The sequence below is a fragment of the Bos indicus x Bos taurus genome, chromosome 16 (genome assembly GCF_003369695.1).
Source record: "Bos indicus x Bos taurus breed Angus x Brahman F1 hybrid chromosome 16, Bos_hybrid_MaternalHap_v2.0, whole genome shotgun sequence".
Lineage (NCBI taxonomy): Eukaryota > Metazoa > Chordata > Mammalia > Artiodactyla > Bovidae > Bos > Bos indicus x Bos taurus.
In genome coordinates, this window is record NC_040091.1 from 31,880,059 (window position 1) to 31,900,428 (window position 20,370).

At 38.1% G+C, this 20,370-nt stretch overlaps 1 protein-coding gene across 2 annotated transcripts in view; it reads right to left on the reverse strand.

Moving 5' to 3' along the window:
- DESI2 (desumoylating isopeptidase 2) overlaps positions 1 to 20,370 on the reverse strand; it is a 45,339-nt gene that overhangs the window by 14,039 nt on the left and 10,930 nt on the right. For both annotated transcript variants that reach the window (XM_027564681.1, XM_027564682.1), the window contains exon 2: positions 2,607 to 2,679. In XM_027564681.1, the coding sequence (XP_027420482.1) occupies positions 2,607 to 2,679 (73 nt within the window). The remainder of the gene's footprint in view (positions 1 to 2,606; positions 2,680 to 20,370) is intronic.

Below are 20,370 nucleotides of genomic sequence, written 5' to 3' on the forward strand. Positions count from 1 at the left end.
AATAAATGATGAAGATAATAATGATACCATCTAAATATTTTCAATTTAGTAATGCTTTCACAAACATCTCATTTAGCTATTACTTGTATAGAACAGTTGACGCAAGACTTGAAACTCTAATAAAAGATGCTCCAAGGTAATTCTGACTTCCATGTTTACTTTATAATGGCTAGAGGAGAGTGCCTAACACTCAAAAGAGAAAAAAGTTCCAGTGTTTCCCTATCACACCGAAGTATGTAGGTGGTCAGTTCAGTGTTGTGCCATTTAAAAATTAAAGTGGTCAAATTTCAAACTTGTATTTTACTGGAAAAACTGTCTAATAACAATGAGTTTTCAAGGTTCTTGGGATTTATCTTTATCTTTGATTAAGAATGAAACATTAGGAAACCAGAAAAATGGAATTCAATCCCCCTCATTCAAGAAAAAATCAGCTGAAAAATGAATACACACAGCCCCTGACACACACCACACAGCACATCTGTGAGAGAGAGACAGCAGCTTGGATCACATACAGTGAATGTACATCCAGACTGACAGACACAACTCTCAGCCAGAATGAAAACGAAGCATGGTTTCAAATCAGGAAGGAAATAAAGTTTCTGGCAACAATTATGGTATGAGATACTTTGATATTTAAATGGAAAACTGTAGTAGACTTAAAGAATTCTAAACAAATGCTTAAATTGTCACTCAAATTTATTAAATATAATCTTAAAAGGTTTTAGAACAAGGCATGGGAAAGAATAAGGCAATTCTAAGTTTACTTTTGATTCAGATCTTTCATAAGAAACAACAACAATGTAGAATAAGAAGGCATTTAATTCTGAAACATATAACTTTTTAATAACAGAACTTTATAAAACACTGTAGATAAGGTTAGATATCGAAAAATCATATTTTGATTTTTAATGTTCTCAATTATAGTAAAATTGTAGGCCCACTTATTTGTCTATTCAAGAAGCAATAATTCACTTTTAGGAATGTAGTTGGTTCTGGTTTTGCTCTTTTGAACCATGTTTCTAATTATTCCTAAGTCATTTTATGAATGGGAACAATGATTAGGCAGATAAAAGGATAATGGACTAGTATATGAGAATACTTGGGTTCAAGTCTTAGTTTTGTTAATTAGCAGTATGACTTTCTGCAGGTTTGCCCCATGCTACAATCTACCTCAGAGTAGCGTGGTCATGTGGTTCCAAAATCGATGGCACTTTAAAAACTGTAACATACCACTCAAATTCAGTTAAAAACGAACATTCCTGCAACTTTGGCAAAAGCCACATCAAACAGGGAGCAAGCCCATGGGCTACAATCGCACCTGTATCAATACACCAACCACTGGAACCTTCAACACAAACCCCTCTGCTTTCTGGTAGATGCAGTCTTTCAAGTAAAATGGAGCTTACATGGCAGATTTTTATAGCCAATATTTAATATGGTACACTGCACCTAGAAGCAGCTAATTTAGCATATAAAAGGGGACAGTAAAACACCACACTGACACATGTAGTCAATGAGCCTTTTCCTTGTATTAGCTAACCTGGTACCACGGGGTCACAAAGAGCCAGACATGACTTAGCGACCAAACGACAAATGTAGTCTTCAGGGGTAACTGGGAAGAAACTGCAGTAGCATAATCTGAGAGGTCACAAAGACTGCCTGCTGCTGCTGCTAAGTCGCTTCAGTCGTGTCCGACTCTGTGCGATCCTACAGACGGCAGCCCACCAGGCTCCACTGTCCCTGGGATTCTGCAGGCAAGAATACTGGAGTGGGTTGCCAGTTCCTTCTCCTAGCTGAAGCAAATAAGAGCATTTCTGCTACAGGGTGAGCTTATGATTCAAACTAGTATATTATTACAACCTTGGTGAAACCAGCAACGTGCTCTGTCTTATGAACAACATTCTACTTAAAACATGGTCAGGAGATTATCTTGTACCAAGAGAGAGAATTAGAACAAAGGAAAAAGCTGTTGAAACAGAGCTGCTTGGTTTGAGTGGTTCCAGCTACGTTTACCATAATGAATGGTAATAAAGAATAAAAAGGGCTCAAATAATGACAAAGGCCATCACTCTTAAGCAAAAAGCAACATGTATTCAAAGGCAGGATTTGCTCAGTAATATTTTTAAACTTTATAACTATACATTTGTAGGTCTACAAAAACAAGTTACAGAAATTCCCTCAGGAAATTGGTATTTCAAAATTGACGTTCCAGCACCAATCCTTTTCCAACCAAAATGATTATTTATATCATACTATCTTTTCAAAGTGCAAGGTTTCTTAGGAAGGTCAATATAGATTAAGGCAAAACTGTCATGGTATAACAATCTCAAAAGGAAAATATTTTTTAAGACACAGGATTTAGAATAAAAGATAACCAAATCAATGTACATGTGTGTAGTTTGAGTACTTTCTCCTCAAATACATTCAATTTTGGGCATTTTTCCAAAATACAGTATAAACAAATATGGGGAGATTTCCCCCTATTTCTACAATAAAGTATGGTACTTAAAAAAAAAGGGGGGGGGAAGAGCTACAGTCATGATTTTGCAACTCCTTTAAATGAGAAAAATCTTCAGAAAGTGTATTTAGACTGTGTGCACACATACCTCTGCCATATACTTCAATTCCTGAATGAAAAACTCCAATTCCGATGGAAGAGGTGTATTCGTTCATCCAGTACTAGAGGGGAAGAAAAGATTCAGTATATTTTTCATTTATAATTCAAATCCACGTACAGGAGGCTACTATTTCCTGAATCTTTTACTGAATATTTAGGCCTTTCTAACCCTATTCCTTGGTATTTTCCTTACAGCTCTGAAATTCCCATGATAAGGGCACATTCAGTCCTATCACTGTGCCTTTGACTGTTCATCTAACATATGGAATGCCTTCCTGCGTCAAGATCAAAGTGAACGGAAAGTGACAGATGCCCAGTCATGTCTGACTCTTTGCAATCCCACGGACTGTAGCCTACCAGGCTCCTCTGTCCATGGATTTCCCAGGCAAGAATACTGGAGTGGGTTGATACTTCCTTCTCCGGGGGATCTTCCTGACCCAGGATCAAACCTGGGTCTGCTGCACTGTAGGAAGATTCTTTACTTCCCTTTACCAGGGAAGCTCAACAATCTCATTAGTAATCAGAAAAATGCTAGTTAAAACAATAAGCTACCATTCTTTTTTTTTTTGTCTGCTTGGCTGTGGGGCCTTAGTTATCCAACCAGGGATTGAACCCAGGCCCTCATCAGTGAGAGCACAGAGTCTAACCACTGGATGGCTAGGCAACTCCCTACCAGTATTTTTTTTTTTTTTTAATCTATCAGACTGGCGAAGATACAAAACATTGCTAATACTTAGTGTTGGTAAGGATGTCAGAAGATACTGCACAAATGTGAATCAATGACAATTAATCAACCATTCCACCTCCTGGAAGGCAGTCTACAGAAATGCTTGAACATATGCAGAGACATGTCCTAGGATATTAACTTCAGTTATCTATAGCACTAAAAACTGGAAACAATCTAAATACCAGTAGGAGAATGGTTACATAAGTGATGGTAAATCCATATGATGAACTATCATACAGCTACTAAAAAGAATGAGTTACTATAAAAGGGCACCAAAAATATACCTAAGACACATAAAGTAAAGACACCAGGTCATAATACATTACCTGTAGCAAGATCACATTTTTGTAAGTTAAATAAATAGGTCCTGTGTGTATGTTTACATGCTAAATATAAAACAAAACAAACAAAACTACCAATTACAACAATTACAAAAAAAGAATTGGTATTACAAAAATACCAATTACAACAAAAGAAAGTTTGAAACATTACAGATCAAACTGTTAACAGTTTGGGGGAGCGGAGAAATATAGCATGGGGGTGTGAACACAAAGGTGTAAAGAGATATATTCACTTTTGACTCCATACACTTCAAGATTGTTTTTTCTCAATTTTATGAACTATGTATATTACTAACTTTTATAATTAGAAAAATGTTTACCCAAATCTATTTGTTCAGTGGTTTCCTTAGAGCCAACTTCTAGGACTTAAATTGTCTTTTCCAATTGAGAAATCTCATTGCTTACTCTGTACAACCAATAATTTGATCTACTATCTAACTTCCTTAACAATGGCACCTACAGGTTTTTGTTCTAGATGCAGACAGCTCCAATGTAAAGTTACCTTTTCTCTTTTTATGGTGTGAGCACCTCTCTTTCAAAATAGAATATTTTTGAAAAAGAGATACATAATAGTTGTCTGCAATAATCAAAAGACTTTAAAACTCTTAGTAAATTGAACATTTATTTGCATTTAACATTTAATATCACTATTAATTTTAACAATTTATCTTTTGTTGACCTGTAAATAGCCTTCTCAAAGTGCTTTTATAATAGATTTCTATAATGGGAATCTAAACGTTTTATTAAGAGAGAGAAAGGTTTTCATGACAAAACAAAAACAAAAACCCTGCACAATGACTTTTGGCCAGAAGAGTTAATACAGGTTTAGGATGGGAATGTACTTGTCAGAGTGGGGAATCCTAGATTCAGAAATCTTTTAGTCTCTGCTCTTTCACAGTTGAAAATAATCTCCTCTATAGCACTCTGTATGTTGCCTGGGTATATATACTATATATACTACTTTGGTCTGAAATTTCCCTGCATTCAAGACTTTATGTTCTAAATATAAAAGAATATGTTTCGACACATTCTATAAATTGGAAAATCAATAAAATGAGAGAAGCTAAAAATGAGAGAGAAAACCCATCACCTGAAAATTTGGTCAGTCCTTTAAAGTTTACCATAAGAGATCTGACTACGTAAGGCTCTAAAGAACTGCTGAGACTCTGTAATGAAAAACGAACCTGACAGCTCTGCAGGCGGCAGTGTCACCTCCACATACAGAAAGCTGGACATCAGGCCAAGGGTTTCTGCTCAAGGTTATGGAAGCCTGCAAGTTTCTAGGAAGAGGATTTCTTAACCCAGAGATATTTCTTTGAACAGTATTAAAAGCATACGTTAACCACTCTTAACATTGTTTCCCAAAGGCTCTGTCTCAATATTCTGCGCCAGGCAGGAATTAATGCTGATGTTTAACAATGAGGGACTCAACAGTTCTTTGCATTTCAAGTATCTTCTATCCCTAGAAAGGGCCCCAAAGGTAAGAGTTATTTTCTGGGTTAAAGTAACTATTTACTAGTTACAGATCTATGACTAGATATTTCTACTGATCTTAAAAAAACAATTATAAAGAATACTATGAGTAACTGTACACTAACAAATTGGATAACTGAAATGAAGAGAATAAATTCCTGGGAAGACAGAGTACTGACGCTGAATCAAGAAAAGACAGAAAATTTGAATAGATCTGTAATTAATGAGAATGAAGAAAAGAGAATGAATTGGTCATTTTAAAGCTATCCTGAAAGAAAAGCCTACAACCAGGTGATTTGGTGCTAGTGGTAAAGAACCCGCCTGCCAATGCAGGAGATGCAAGAGATGTGGATTTGATCCCTGGGTTGGGAAGATTCCCTGGAGTAGGGCATGGTAACCCACTCCAGTCTTCTCGTCTGGAGAATCCCAGAAGAGCCTGGTGGGCTACAGCCCATAGGGTTGCAAAGAATCCAACACAACTGAAGCTACTGAGCATCCACACACCAAGTATTTACATAAGAACACTAATTCTTCACAAACTTATCAAAAGACAGAAGAAAAGGGAACATTCCCCAAGTCACTCTATGAGGCCAGCATTAATTGGGACACCAAAACCAGATAAAGACATCATAAGAAAACTACAGATCAATCTCTTATGAGTACAGATTCAAAAATCCTCAACAAAATAATAGCAAACGGAATTTGGCAACATGTAAAACGGAACATACATCATGACCAAGTGATATTTATTCTAGGAACAGAAGATGAATTTAGTATCTCCCCAAATCAATTAATGTAATATACCACATCTCTAGAAGAAAGGACAAAGAATCCAATGCTTTCATGATCAAAACACTCAAACTAAGAATATAAGGATCCAGGATCAGGGATCAAACCTTTGTCTCCTCCACTGGCAGGCAGATTCTTTACCACTGAGCCACCTGCTTGTTGGTTATCTGTTTTAAACATAGCACTGTGACACGTCAATCCTAAACTTCCAATCTATTCCTCCACCTTTGCCCCCTGGTAACCATAAGTTCATTCTCTGTTTCTGTTTTGTAAATATATTTCTTTTTTTTTTTTAGATTCTGTATATAATACATGTACATACACACACACACACATATAATACTCTGTATATAATACAAGTGATACTTGTCTTTGTCTGACTTCACTCAGTATGATAATCTCCAGGTCCATCATGTTGCTGCAAATGGCATCTCATTCTTTTTTAATCACTGAGTAATATTCCATTGCACATACGTAAAATGTTACAGCAGTTTTGGAAAAGTTCGGTGGTTCCTCAAATACATTAAGCCCAGAGTTACTACACTGCTGCTGCTTAGTTGCTCAGTCGTGTCCAACTCTTTGTGACCCCATGGACTGTAGCCCACCGGGCTTCTCTGTCCATGGGGATTCTCCAGGCAAGAATAATGGAAAGGGTTTCACTCCTGGGTTTATGCTCAAACACATGAAAACACATATAAAAAGTTGCCATCAGTGTTCATAGCAGTATTATTTACTATAGGCCCGAAGTGGAAACAACCCCAACGTTCCTCAGCTAGTGAACAGATAAACAGCGTGGCATACCTTTATTACATTATTTCTCAACAAAAAGGAAAGAAGTTCCTGATGCATGCAGCAACTGAATGACTCTTGAAAACATTATGCCAGATGAAATAAGTCAATCACAGTGTATGATTCCATTTATATGAAATGCCTAAAATAGGTAAATTTATACAGACAGAAAATAGATTAGTGGCTACTTATGACTGGGAGGTGTGCAGAGAAATCGGGAGTGATCTCTAATGGGTATGGGATTTCTTTCTGAGGTGATGAAAAATTACTAATATTGAACGGGATGATAGCTGTACAATTCTGTGAATGCCCGAAAATCCACTGAATTGTACACAAAGGGCGAACTGAATGATAAGTGAACTATGTCTCAATAAAACTGTCTAAAAAATGCTGCTGCTAATTCGCTTCAGTCGTGTCCGACTCTGTGTGACCCCATAGACCCCACAGACTACCAGGCTCCCCCGTCCCTGGGATTCTCCAGGCAAGAACACTGGAGTGGGTTGCCATTTCCTTCTCCAGTGCATGAAAGGAAAAGGAAAAGTGAAGTTGCTCAGTCGTGTCCGACTCTTAGCGACCCCATGGACTGCAGCCTACCAGGCTCCTCCATCCATGGGATTTTCCAGGCAAGAGTACTGGAGTAGGGTGCCTGCTAGGAATAGAAGTAAAAGATCTACTAACTTGTACCAAATGGTAAAGAGTAAACAATTTCCACAGTTGGCAAACCTAAACAAAAACTCTTCTATAAATATCATGAATCCTCCAAGGACAAAATTTTGTTCAGACAGATACATACTTTGTTCCTTTAAAAAAGTATAATTTGGCATTATAACAAAGTTTCCTCTCTGTTAGCAAAGTGAGAACCAAGAAATTCTTGAACAAAAAAGTTTCCATTTTCCTGTCCTTCTTCTATGAAATAATCCAAAATATAAACTTTAGTAAAAGAGAAATAAAATATACATATTATGAGTATGGGACTTGATGCCCACACTCCCCAAAGTGAAAAGACTATTAGCTACCTTAAAGCATTTCTAATGAAAAACTCAAAAGATGGTCCAATTAGTTCTTGAACTCTTGTTGTCTGGTCATTAAGTCATGTCCGATTCTTTGCAATCCCATGGACTGTAGCCTGCCAGGCCCCTTTCCTAGTCAAAAACCTTTAACCAGGTTATTCCTCAAATTACAGATTGCCTTCCTAATTTCAGACAGCTGCCTTCAAAAACATGTGAAAAACAGACTATCAACAAAAAACATATCAAGAACAGGAAAAAACTGGCAAGTCCCTGGCAGTCTAGTGGTTAGGACTTTTTGCTTTCACTACTGAGGGCACAGGTTCAATCCCTGGTCAGGGAACTGATATCCCACAAGCTGCATGGCATGCCTCCCAAAAACAGAAAACAAAAAAATAAAACCCCAAACTCTAAATATAGATATATGTATTTTGGTCAGTCACCTCTCATCTATGAACAGCAGCACATTACTGAAGAAATTAATTAAGTAAATTCAATCTTTCTCCTTGGTGTGATTTAAAAAATTTTTTTTCTGAATGGACTCCAAAGAAAAAGAGGGTAAAAATTCCACAGAGAGTCCGTCAGAGTGAGAAATGCTCTCCAAATGTTCCTGTTTCTGTTAGGGCTTCCTTGCTCTATTATTAGAGAACACGCCTGGAAGGCTTATTACTCTTTAAAAACTGGGCAGGCTGCCTGCAGGAGACAAGCATTTAATTCAAGGTCAGCAAACCTTATCGAGTCCTTCTGCCTCAAAGTCCTGCCAAGGCTATGCAGACAATATGGAGGATGCCTATTTTAAGTGGAGATGCATGATATAACTGTAAACAAACAAAACACACATAGCGGTCTCTCGGTATCTGCAAGGGACTGGTTCCAGAACCGCCCCCCGACCCCCCAGACTCCCCAGTCCGAGATGCTCTAGACCCTTATTTGAAATGGCATGGTAAAGGCATCTGTGGATACGGAGAGCTGACTGTATATGAGAACTTAGTCTTTTACTGAATGATTTTAGTTGTGAAACTCCCCCTAAAATGACTAGCTGTGGCGACTTACTCATGTTGAGTAATATTATCGTCTCCCAGTTTAAGATTTTTAATAGCAGTGTTTCTCGATGCTCCTCTAACTTGATTTCCACCCTTTGTCTTTAAAAAATTATTTACGTACCACTGCTGAAACATTTCACACGGTATCTGTGGAATAAACATCTTCTCACAAAGCTCAACAGAGCTTCTCAAATTCACTATGTGGAAATTCATGCTTTTGTAGAACCATAAAACATTGATATTTTCCAACAGAAGATGTATTATAAATATGCAACATGAAATCACAGCCAAGAACATGTATCCGTGAAAAACAAACAAACAAACCAAGCTGCTGAATTAGACATGACTGGATGTTAGCAAGATTTTTGTTAATTTCTGTTGGATTATGTCTTCATTGATTTTGTTGTCTAAGTAGCAGCAGATGCCAAAAGTTTTAAACTTACATACTTGGGGAAAGAGGACAATTTTATTTAAAGGCTTAGCTTTTTATTTGAATTGGGAAAAGACCACTTTTATGTCTAGAGTTGGGTCCAAGCCTAAGAGTATAACCAGTATTCAGAGACTAGTTGAATACGCTGCTCTGAGACAACTGCAGAAGCTGGGATGAAGAGGTTTACACATAATGACACTGGGCCAGCCCTGCAGAGAAAGTTTACCACGCAGGGCATGTGAGGGCGGAGCGACACGCAACACTGGGGGTGAGCCACCAAAGGAAGCTTTATGTTCAAGTTTACCCAAAGCTGACAACCACATAATCCCTGAGGGATTATATGAAAATCAGACGCTTTCATTTGAAAGTTGGTTTACAATGTGATTCTTCTCAAACTCTTCCCAATATACCAAAGGAAAACAATAAATGAGCCAGCTGCTACCACAAAACAGTCTCTCTCAAACCATGAAACAACAGCAGAGTTACCACAACATGTCCATGTCAACCATCTCCTAAGCTATTTGGTCAGCTTCATCTAACACTATTGTTCCCTTAGGATCCAACAGGAAAGCTCACAACATCTCTGTGTTCCAGTTTGGATCACAAGAATATTGTTTCTATCATCTTAGAATTTACTTCAGAGTTTACTGCTTGGATAGAAAAAGGCTGATCCAAGCATTTCAATGAACAATGCGGACGCATTTGAACTATAGTGGAAAGACACTGGGCTGAGTGTGAGGAGATGGGGGTTCTTTGCCTTGGTTTCTTCACAGATATTTGGTAACTTTTTAAAAATTTAATTTTTATTTTATATTGGAGTATAGTTGATTAACAATGATGGGTTAGTTACAGGTGTACTGCAAAGTGATTCAGTTATACCCATATAAGTATTTATTCTTTTTCAAATTATTTTCCCACTTAGGTTATTTTACACAATACTGAGTTCCCTATGGTACACAGTAGGTCTGTGTTGGCTATCTATTTTAAATAGAGTGTATATGTTAATCCCAAACTCCCAATCTATCCCTCCCTGACCCTGACATCTGATAACTTGTAAAGGTTCCCAATGACTCAAAAAGAGACACTGATTCCAATTCACACCCTTGGTTCAAATTCTCACTTCACTATCTACTACTTGTGTGACCTGGGGAAAGATACCTATCCTCTCTGTCCTTATTTACAAAATGGGGATAATGAACAGAGTCTTCCACAGAGGACTACTATGAGAATGAAATACATTAGTATGTATAAAGTACTTAGCAGAGTGCTTGACCTACAGCAAACATCAAGCGTTAGTCGTAGCAAACACATATTGGTAGGATTCTTCCCTCATATTCTGTTCTACAGACTGATAAAGGGCTGGATGCACATGTAAATAGCAGACTGGTTCTGGCTATCTGTTAATTCTCAGAACCTTCAAGATTTGGGAGTTATGCCACATTACCAAGAGCAGTGACTCACTAAACTGGATGGCAAACAATGGCAGAGTTAATTCGACTCTGCTTTAAGATGCCTATAAGCAATGATTTATCTTCTTGAGAAGTACAGATCTGAGTAAAAGGTCTCTGTAAGGCAGTGGTTTTATGGGGTTCTTATATATTCAAGAAGGACATGAGCAGAGGACTGGAGAACTAATCTCACTTTGGTGTTAGGACCTTACAGCCTTGAACATCTTAAGTCCACAGAGATGGCAAGTAAACGAAGAGAAGAGGGCCAAGGAAGGACTACTAGAACATGCTTAACCCCCTCTGATGCCTGCCAGTGTCACTGAGGGTTAGAAGGCTTATCAAAATATTCCAGAGTATTAACATAAAAAGAGGAAACAATTCACAGAAAAATCATCATCTTGAAATATATGGGAAAGCAATGAATACATAAATAACTGCAGCTACTTTTGAACTCAATCTTGCTTCAATGCAAAAAATTGGCCTAAATATTTCCACTTATTATTTCTAAAGCATTATTTACACAACTGAACTGACTGTACTATATTACAGTCATATGTTAAAATGCTAAGTTCTTCTGATAGAGAACTTTGATTAAACTTCATTTTAGTCAGTGATTTGTTTTATCAACTTAATAAAATGTTATGCTTCCTGCTTGAAAGCAACAACTATGATAAATGCTATCTCCCTAGTCTGGAACTTAAAACATTTAATATAATCACTTAGAATCTGGGTCTGATTTCCTTAAAAGGCATATTAAATGATGTAAGTATAAAGTATGACTGTTTCCCCTAAAAACTAGAATCAGTGTTCGTGGCATTAAAAGTAATTTACTTTATTCCCCCCCAAAGGTGTTTAGGACAAGATATTTCAATTACTGAGTTAAAAATCCAAAATAAACTGTGACAAGTAGAGACTGGGGTAATTATTATAGTGCCTTCTCATATAAAACTGTCCTTGATGTTCACACTGTTAAGCTACCTTATGAAGTCTTTTTGGTACCAATGGATATATTCCAAGATAACCTTACCACAAATGCTACTTAACAGTAAATCATATTTAAATGCTTTCTATGGTGCTTTAACAACAGGCTGGTCATAAACCAGAGACAATAAAATTGCACCGAATGAACTGAGATTTTCCAGTATTTTTTTAGATGAAATCATGAATACCCATCTATGTCTGTTAATTTACTTTATACTATAAGAATTATATAGTATAGATGCTATTTTATTACTATTTCTAAGAAAATGTCCAATCTCTTCACTACCAGAAAATATTATCTGATGAGCACATGGCTGACTTTCTCTTAGGGGAAAAAAAAATTATCTACATATCAAAAACATTTTCAAAATTATGTATAAATTGTTGATAACAGTAATTAAGGTATAAAGCCTTATCTTTTGGAGTATGTAATAGCTCCTGATTATGAAAGATTTGTCAGTAATCTTTTAGTTCATAGTGTTTTACTCTCAAGTCTCAGTTCTGATGATAAAATTTAAAGTTAGCCCAAGACTGACAGTGTAGTCAAAATGAACACATGCACAAAAGCTACGGCCAAACCTCCTTGTTTGCTGGGACAGTCTCAGTTTACGTTTGCTTCAATATAACTATCTGGACTGCACCTTCCTGATAAAACCTGAAGTTAGCCTCAGACTGGCCTTCTTAGGGACTGTACTGAGTCTTAAACGCTCCTAAGTACTGTCCTGATGGCATGAGTGTGAATATGCCTGACATGATATACTGGCATGATAATATATTTATACTGACATGATAATCTAATAAGCAAAGAAAATGTGGTGTCATGTATTTTAGACAGGGCTGAAGCTTCCTCCTCTTTATCGATTAGGCAAACTAATTCTCAAAAACAAATTACTATGTTTACCAAAAGATCCAATTTCTAAAACCCACAACAAGCTAGATCCAAGATGACTCTGAATTAAGTTATTTAAAGGAGAATAGATTTTTAAAAGTCAAATCAACAGTGAACTAAATGCGCCATGAATATTTTCAAGACTAAACCTACGTTGTATGATCCACAGTTTGACTCTACTAGCAGATGGGACAGGGTACTACCAGTTCTTGGTCCTGAACCACAACTATATCGGAAAACCAAGTTCTTGGCAAATCTCTCCTAGCAAGCACTTAATTTAGTTGTGTGAAATATTTTGGTAAAACATTGAAACTCCTTCTAAGGAGCCTATTTGTATTTGACTATCCTCCTGGATTGGGTTCTAAAACTGCATGAGATCTGAGACAAAGCCTTACTTAATTCTGTACCCTCCATGTTGCTTAGTGTATTGTATTATACTTAGATCATTCAAATTCTTGATCAGCTGAAATGTAGCAAGGAATATGTAATCCTTTTTCCTTTGTTCTGTCCTTAAATGTGACTCATGGGGAAAAGCATGGGAAAAAGCAATGGAATTCCAAAACCCCCCATCTATTTCTGCTTCATTGACTATGTTAAAGCCTTTGACTGTGTGGATCACAACTATGGAAAATTCTTAAAGAAACAGGAATAACAGACCACCTTACCTGCCTCCTGAGAAACCTGTATGCAGGTCAAGAAGCAACTGGACAGGTCAAGTTAGAACCGGACTTGAAATAGACTGGTTCCAAATTGGGAAGGAGTACATCAAGACTGGTTATTGTCACCCTTCTTCTTTACCTTCTATGCAGAGTACATCATGTGAAATGCTTGGATGAAGGTTGGATGAAGCACAAACTGGAGTCAAGATTGCCGGGAGAAACATCAATAACCTCAGATACACAGATGACACCACCTTTATGGCAGAAAGCAAAGGACTAAAGAGCCTTGTGATAAAAGTGTAAGAGGAGAGTGAAACAGTGGCTTAAAACTCCAAACTCAACATTCATAAAAAGAAGATCATGTTATACAGTTCTATCACTTCAAGGCAAATAGATGGGGGAAAAAATGGAAACAGTGACAGACTTTATTTTCTTGGGCTCCAAAATCACTCCAGATGGTGACTGCAGTCATGAAATTAAAAGATGCGTGTTCCTTGGAAGAAAAGCTATGACAAGCCTAGACAGCATATTAAAAAGCAGAGGCATCACTTTGCCGATAAAGGTCCATATAGTCAAAGCTATGATTTTTCCAGTAGTCATGTATGGATGTGAGAGTAGGACCATTAAGAATGCTTAGTGCCAAAGAATTGATGCTTTTAAATTGTGGTGTTGGAAAAGATTCTTGAGAATTCCTTAGCAAGGAGATCAAACCAGTCAATCCTAAAGGAAATCAGTCCTGAATATTCATTGGAAGGACTGATGTTGAAGTTGAAGCTCCAATACTTTGGCCACCTGATGCAAAGAGCCAACTGATTAGAAAAGACCCTGATGCAGGGAAAGATTGAGGGCAAGAGGAGAAAGGGACAACAGAGGATGAGATGGTTGGATGGCCTCATTGACCCAATGGACATGGGTTTGAGCAAACTCAGGAGATAGTCAAAGACAGGGAAGCCTGGCGTGCTGCAGTTTATGGGACTGCAAAGAGTTGGACACTACTTATCGACTGAACAACAACATGGGAAGAGGATCGCCACTCTTACTCATTCAAGACATATTTATTGAACACCTACGACACATGAGAACTAGCAATACAGACTCAAACATAAGCAAGTTTCTGTTCTCTTGGAGATTGCATTCTTGAAAAGTTATCTTTTAAACTGAAGGTGTAAAACCCATTAAAAAATCCTGAGATCACTTCAGTGGGCTGTGCTAGTATTATTTTAACTGAATGAAACATGATGTGGGCTTCTCAGGTGATGCCAGTTGTAAAGAACCCACCTACCAATGCAGGAAACACAAGAGACTTAAGTTCAATCCCTGGGTTGGGAAGATCCCCTGGAGGAGGGCATGGCAACCCACTTCATTATTCTTGCCTGGAGAATCCCACAGACAGAGGAGCCTGGTGAGCTACAGTCCGTAGGGCTGCAAAGAGTCGGACATGACTGAAGTGACTTAACGCACAAAGCATAGTGGAATAGAACTTATCAGAGGATATCACATACACACCGAAGTGTTTCCTAAATATCTGGTTTCAGTTACATGTGAGTTTAATAAGTATTATATAAAATGTATATCTCAGTTGAAAGTTAAAGTTGCTCAGTTGTGTTTGACTCTTTGTGACCCCATGGACTATACACAGTCCATGGAATTCTCCAGGTCAGATTACTGGAGTGGGTAGCCATTCCCTTCTCCAGGGGATCTTCCCAACCCAGGGATTGAACCCAGGTCTCCTGCATTGTGGGTGGATTCTTTACCAGCTGAGCCAGAAGGGAAGCCCAGGATAAAATTGAGAAATGGTTCTAGACGGTTCTCCTAAATTGCATCTCAGTTTAAATCTTATTTAAAATTTTTACTTACCTGCAAAGCTATAAATAAAGTTAGACAACTTTGATTAATAAAATGTATGTGTCGGGGACTCTGCTAGACACCAGAGATCTAAGGATGATCAACTCACAGTCCCTGTCCATAAAGAACTCATTAAGAATGTAAACAATCAATCACGATTTGATAAGTGTTAAAACCAACATGTGTATATATCATAAGTAACTCATTTTTGGGATGTCACTCTAACACATCCTTTCATTTACTTGGTCTTTCATAATAGTCCACACAAAATATGTAAATCACTTTTGGGATATTCAAACAAGTAATCTGCACCCAAGGCCACATAATAAGTGGCTAAGTCATACATAGAGCCCAGGTTTCTTAGCCTTCATCTACTGCTTTTTTAAATCACATGACTACTTCCTAATAGATAGTCTCATGTGGCTTTGATTTTCTTTACATAGTCTTGCAGTGTCCTGAACAACTTCAGAATAAGATGGAAATCATTAATATTAGTTTATCGTTTTTCTTAAGTGTGAAATTTTGGTGACCTATCACGTACCATCGCAAGGAAAAACAGCCATCATTACTCTTTGCCTAAAAGCCGTATGACATGCCCATCTTACCTAGTTTAGCAATGTAGAGACCTCCTACCCTGTGAACTATAACTAACCTTCAAATGTGAAGGAGAGGGAAAGTCTACAAGATGTGTTCTTTTTAGAAACTAGAAAATTCCACGGTACTTCAACCAGACAACTCTTTTAATACTATTCAGCAGACTGCAATACACACAACAGATTATAACTGAGGACTGCTGGAGACAATGAACATGTTAACCTTATCTGGTGGTTCATTTAACTCAGTGCTGGACAGTGAGTTAGAAATTACAATAATGCTATGGTATACAAACCAATCTCAAGCTAAACTGTTTTAGTTTCCATAAATACTTCAAGACTTATAAATTACTTCCATTAAGTTCATGTGGCAGAAAGGCTGAAGACTAGCTGTCAACTCTAACACCCAAGGGGATAAAAAAGGCTACACAATTAACCCCAATTTTATATATTTAGTATGACAGAGATCTTGGAGACGATGTCAAATGTACAACAGCCCACTTGTATAAGATCTAAATTATTAATTTTTTATACAATTTTACAAGTTGGTTTTCCATTTACAGTTGTTATAAAATATTGACTATATTCTCCATGTTATACAATTATATCCTTGAGCCTGTCTTACACCCAGTAGTTCGTACCCACTCCCCTACCTCTCTATTGCTCGACCCCTTCCTGACGGGTAGCCACTAGTTTGTTCTCTGCATCTACCACAACCTGCTTTTAATGCTTCGACTGGGGTAGCACTTTGCTCTGTGGACTAACTCTCCTTCAGATAAAGTGAAGAAATCCCGAAAATCAAGCTGTTAGGTGTTGCAACTACTGAAAGTATACAAACGGAAGCTCACTTAGCTTTTACAATCCTGCAAATAACAACACAAGCAATAACAACAGCTAACACTTTCTAGTGCTGATCATGTGCCAGGTATCATTCTATGCATCTTATATAAACTGACTCATATGATCCTTATAAAACCCTACGAGCCAAGTACAGTACTACTCCAATTTTATTTATTTTTTTGACCATTTGGCATGTGGAATCTTAGTGCCTTTACAAGGGATGGAACCGGCATCCTCTGTATTGGAATCATGGAGTCTTAACCACTGAATGGCCAGGGAAATCCTATTCCCATTTTAGAAAGAAACACTAGCACAGAGAAGTTAAGTAATTTCCCCAAAGTCACACAGCTGAAAAGCAGGATGGAAAATACAAATCCATGCAACCTGATGCCAAGGCTAAACCACAAAGACAAAGAACTATTAACACATTTCACTACTTTCAGTAACAGATTGCAGGCATGACCAAGGAGAAGGCAGGCCTGCCCCAGCCTTCTTTCTCATACTGATACTCTTGTTCTGAACCAGTGTGGATGCTCTGTGACTCTCACTCGCCACCCGACTGGCCAGGGAGACCTGTCAAGACACCTGAGCAACGCAGAACCCTGCATGCATACTTCTCCATCCTGCAAGCAGCAGCCACGAACAAGATGACACAGTCGAGGAAGAAACTGTTTCAGAATGACAGGTCCTAGGGGAACCTCAGGTTAAGTCCAAGAAACCTTTTTAAAGTACTGTAATTACTATGTACCAAGCTCTGGGAATAAAAAGAAGAGTAACACACGGTCTCTACCCTCAAGTTCACTGCAGAATGAATAACTTAGAAAATGCAAAAAACGGCTTTTTTTTTTTGGTTGACCATGTCACGCAGCATGTAGCATCTCAGGTTCCAGACCAGGGATTGAACCCATGCCCCCTGCAATGGAACGAGAACTATCAACCACTGGACGGCCAGGGAAGCCCTGCTGCATTACTGCTTTGACACCCACAGATAGAAGAGCAGGTCAGAATGAATGTGAACTGAAACATCATAGCTCTTGCTTGCTTCGTTATTTGTCAGCCTCTTAAAAGTGATAAATTACTTTGGAAGCTGATTTAAAATGACATAACCCCCCAGGCTGAGAGCACGATGGGAATATCATGGTACAATATGGTGGACAGTTAACAGAGACAATATTGAAGTATCTCACTAGTTCTCCTTGACTCAAATGGCTAAGAGCTGGAAAATATTACAGCATATTCGTATGCTGACTGGAATGAAAGTAGATAAAAAAAAAAAAACCGAAGAGACAGAACAGAAGACAATTCTGACAGCAAAGTCCTTTCATAGAAGAGCATGGGTTTCAGCACACAGTGGAAGGTTTGACCTCAGACAGGGACATGGGCAATTCAGTCCCATTCCATGTAATAGGAGGGAGATGAACAGTGGTAGTGGAAGGATGAGAACATTCTCTTCAATTTTTTTTTTTTTTTTAATTTAAATGAAATAAGCAGTGAAGTCATCAGCTGAGAGTAAAGAAGGTGGAAAGAGCATGAAATACTGCAATTGTCTTGGAGAGTGGGTAAGTCAGTTGACCAGAGAAATAAGGAAATGTTGCCAAATGGCATTTAGGGTCCTCCTGGGGTTTGTGGTCATGATTTTCAAGTGAGATTAGTCTGTATGGTTGTACATTTTTCTCTAGCTGCATTTGGCTGCTGAGGTGTTGAGTAGATAGAGAGTTCAATTTAACTACAGCAGCTAGACAAGTATGACAGAGAGAATGATTAAAATGGTAGACTACAAAATCTAACTTGGATGGGGTGGTGGGAGTAAGGAAGTGATTATTAAGAAACTGACTCATGTAATTGTGGGGGATGGCAAGCGTGAAACCTGCAGGACAGGACGGCAGGCTAGAGAGGTGGGAAGAAGTGATGTTATAGCCGTCTGACGCAGAACTCCTTCTTTAAAGGATCTTGGTCTTTTTCTTAACGTCTTCAACTGATTGGATGAAGCCCACCCACATTATAGAGGATAATCTGTTTTACTCAAAGTCTACTGATTTAAATATTTACCAAATCTAGAAAATATTTTCACAGCAACACCTAGACTGTTGCTTGACTGAAAACTGGGCTCTATATATCCAGTTGACACAATAAAACCAACCATTTACAAAATCATTTACAGAAAAGGATGAGGATGTAGGGGATGTTTAAAAATCACTACCCATTCATGGGTTCCGAAGAGCACAATGAAACTTAGTTTATTGCTGTGTGTAAGATCAGGACAAATAAAGAGAAATACAGCACTTTCCATGGATGAGGGGTGCCATATGGTGGTTAATGGCACAGATCTTAGTGTCAGAGCTCTTGGTTCAAAACTGCTCTATCCACGTGTACCCCCGTGCTCATCGCAGCACTGTTTACAATAGCTAGGACATGGAAGCAACCTAGATGTCCACCGGTGGATGAATGGGTAAGAAAGTTGTGGTATATATACACAGTGGAATATTACTCAGCTATTAAAAGAACACATTTGAGTCAGTTCTAATGAGGTGGATGAAACTGGAGCCTATTATACAGAGTGAAGTCAGAAAGAAAAATACCAATATAGTATATTAATGCATATATATGGAATTTAGATGGAGAAGGCAATGGCAACCCACTCTAGTACTCTTGCCTGGAAAATCCCATGGACGGAGGAGCCTGGTAGGCTGCAGTCCGTGGGGTCTCGAAGAGTCGGACACGACTGAGCGACTTCACTTTCTCTTTTCACTTTCATGCACTGGAGAAGGAAATGGCAACCCACTCCAGTGTTCTTGCCTGGAGAATCCCAGGGAAGGGGGAGCCTGGTGGGCTGCCGTCTATGGGGTCGCACAGAGTCGGACACAACTGAAGTGACTTAGCATGGAATTTAGAAAGACGGTAACAACGACCCTATATGCAAGACAGCAAGAGAGACATGGATATAAAGAACAGACTTTTGGACTCTGTGGGAGAAGGCGAGGGTGGGATTATTTGAGAGAATAGCACTGAAACATGTATATTACCATATGTGAAATAGATGACCAATCCAAGTTCAATGCATGAAACAGGGCACTCAAAGTGGGTGCACTGGGACAACCCTGAGGGATGGGATGGGGAGGGAGGTGGGAGAGGGTTTTGGGATGGGGGACACATGAACACCCGTGGCTGATTCATGTCAATGTATGGCAAAAACCATCACAATACTGTAAAGTAATTAGCCTCCAATTAAAATAATTTAAAAAAGCCCTGCTCTACCACTTAAGGCATGAGTCTGAGTAGGCTCTTCAACTAAGCCTGCTTCACCAAAAGGGATACAAGAGAATGGTTTATTACAATGGTTGGCATACAGAAAACACACAAAACTGTTAGCTCTTATTATTATAGGAAAAGACTCAATATTGTAAATCTATCTATTCTCCCCCAAGATTATTCACAAATTTAGTGTCATTATATTTCAATTTTCAATGAATTTTTTTATAAACTGAGTTTAAATTGTTTGAAAAATAGGTATGTGGAGGAAAAAAGAGACTTCTGAAGGAGAATATGAGAAACTCATCACCAGTCATCAAAACACAGTAGAATACTACAATTAAACACCTGTAATGGTGCAGGAAGAGGTAACTAAATAAATGAATAGTACAGAAGGTCAAGAAATAGACATATATAGAATGATAATTTAAGATAGGATAAATGTACCATGCACCTCCGATGAATGTGGGGACTCACAGATCGTTCATTAATTAGCACTGGCTTTTCACTTGGGAGTAGAAGTATAAACTCCTTCTGTAATTTTAGGCTAGTGGAAGCCTTTTTAGGGATGACATGAGGCTGAAATGTTATGAAACTTTAAACAGTTTTATGGGCTACAGGGTATATAGCTAAGGAACTGAAAGCAGAGA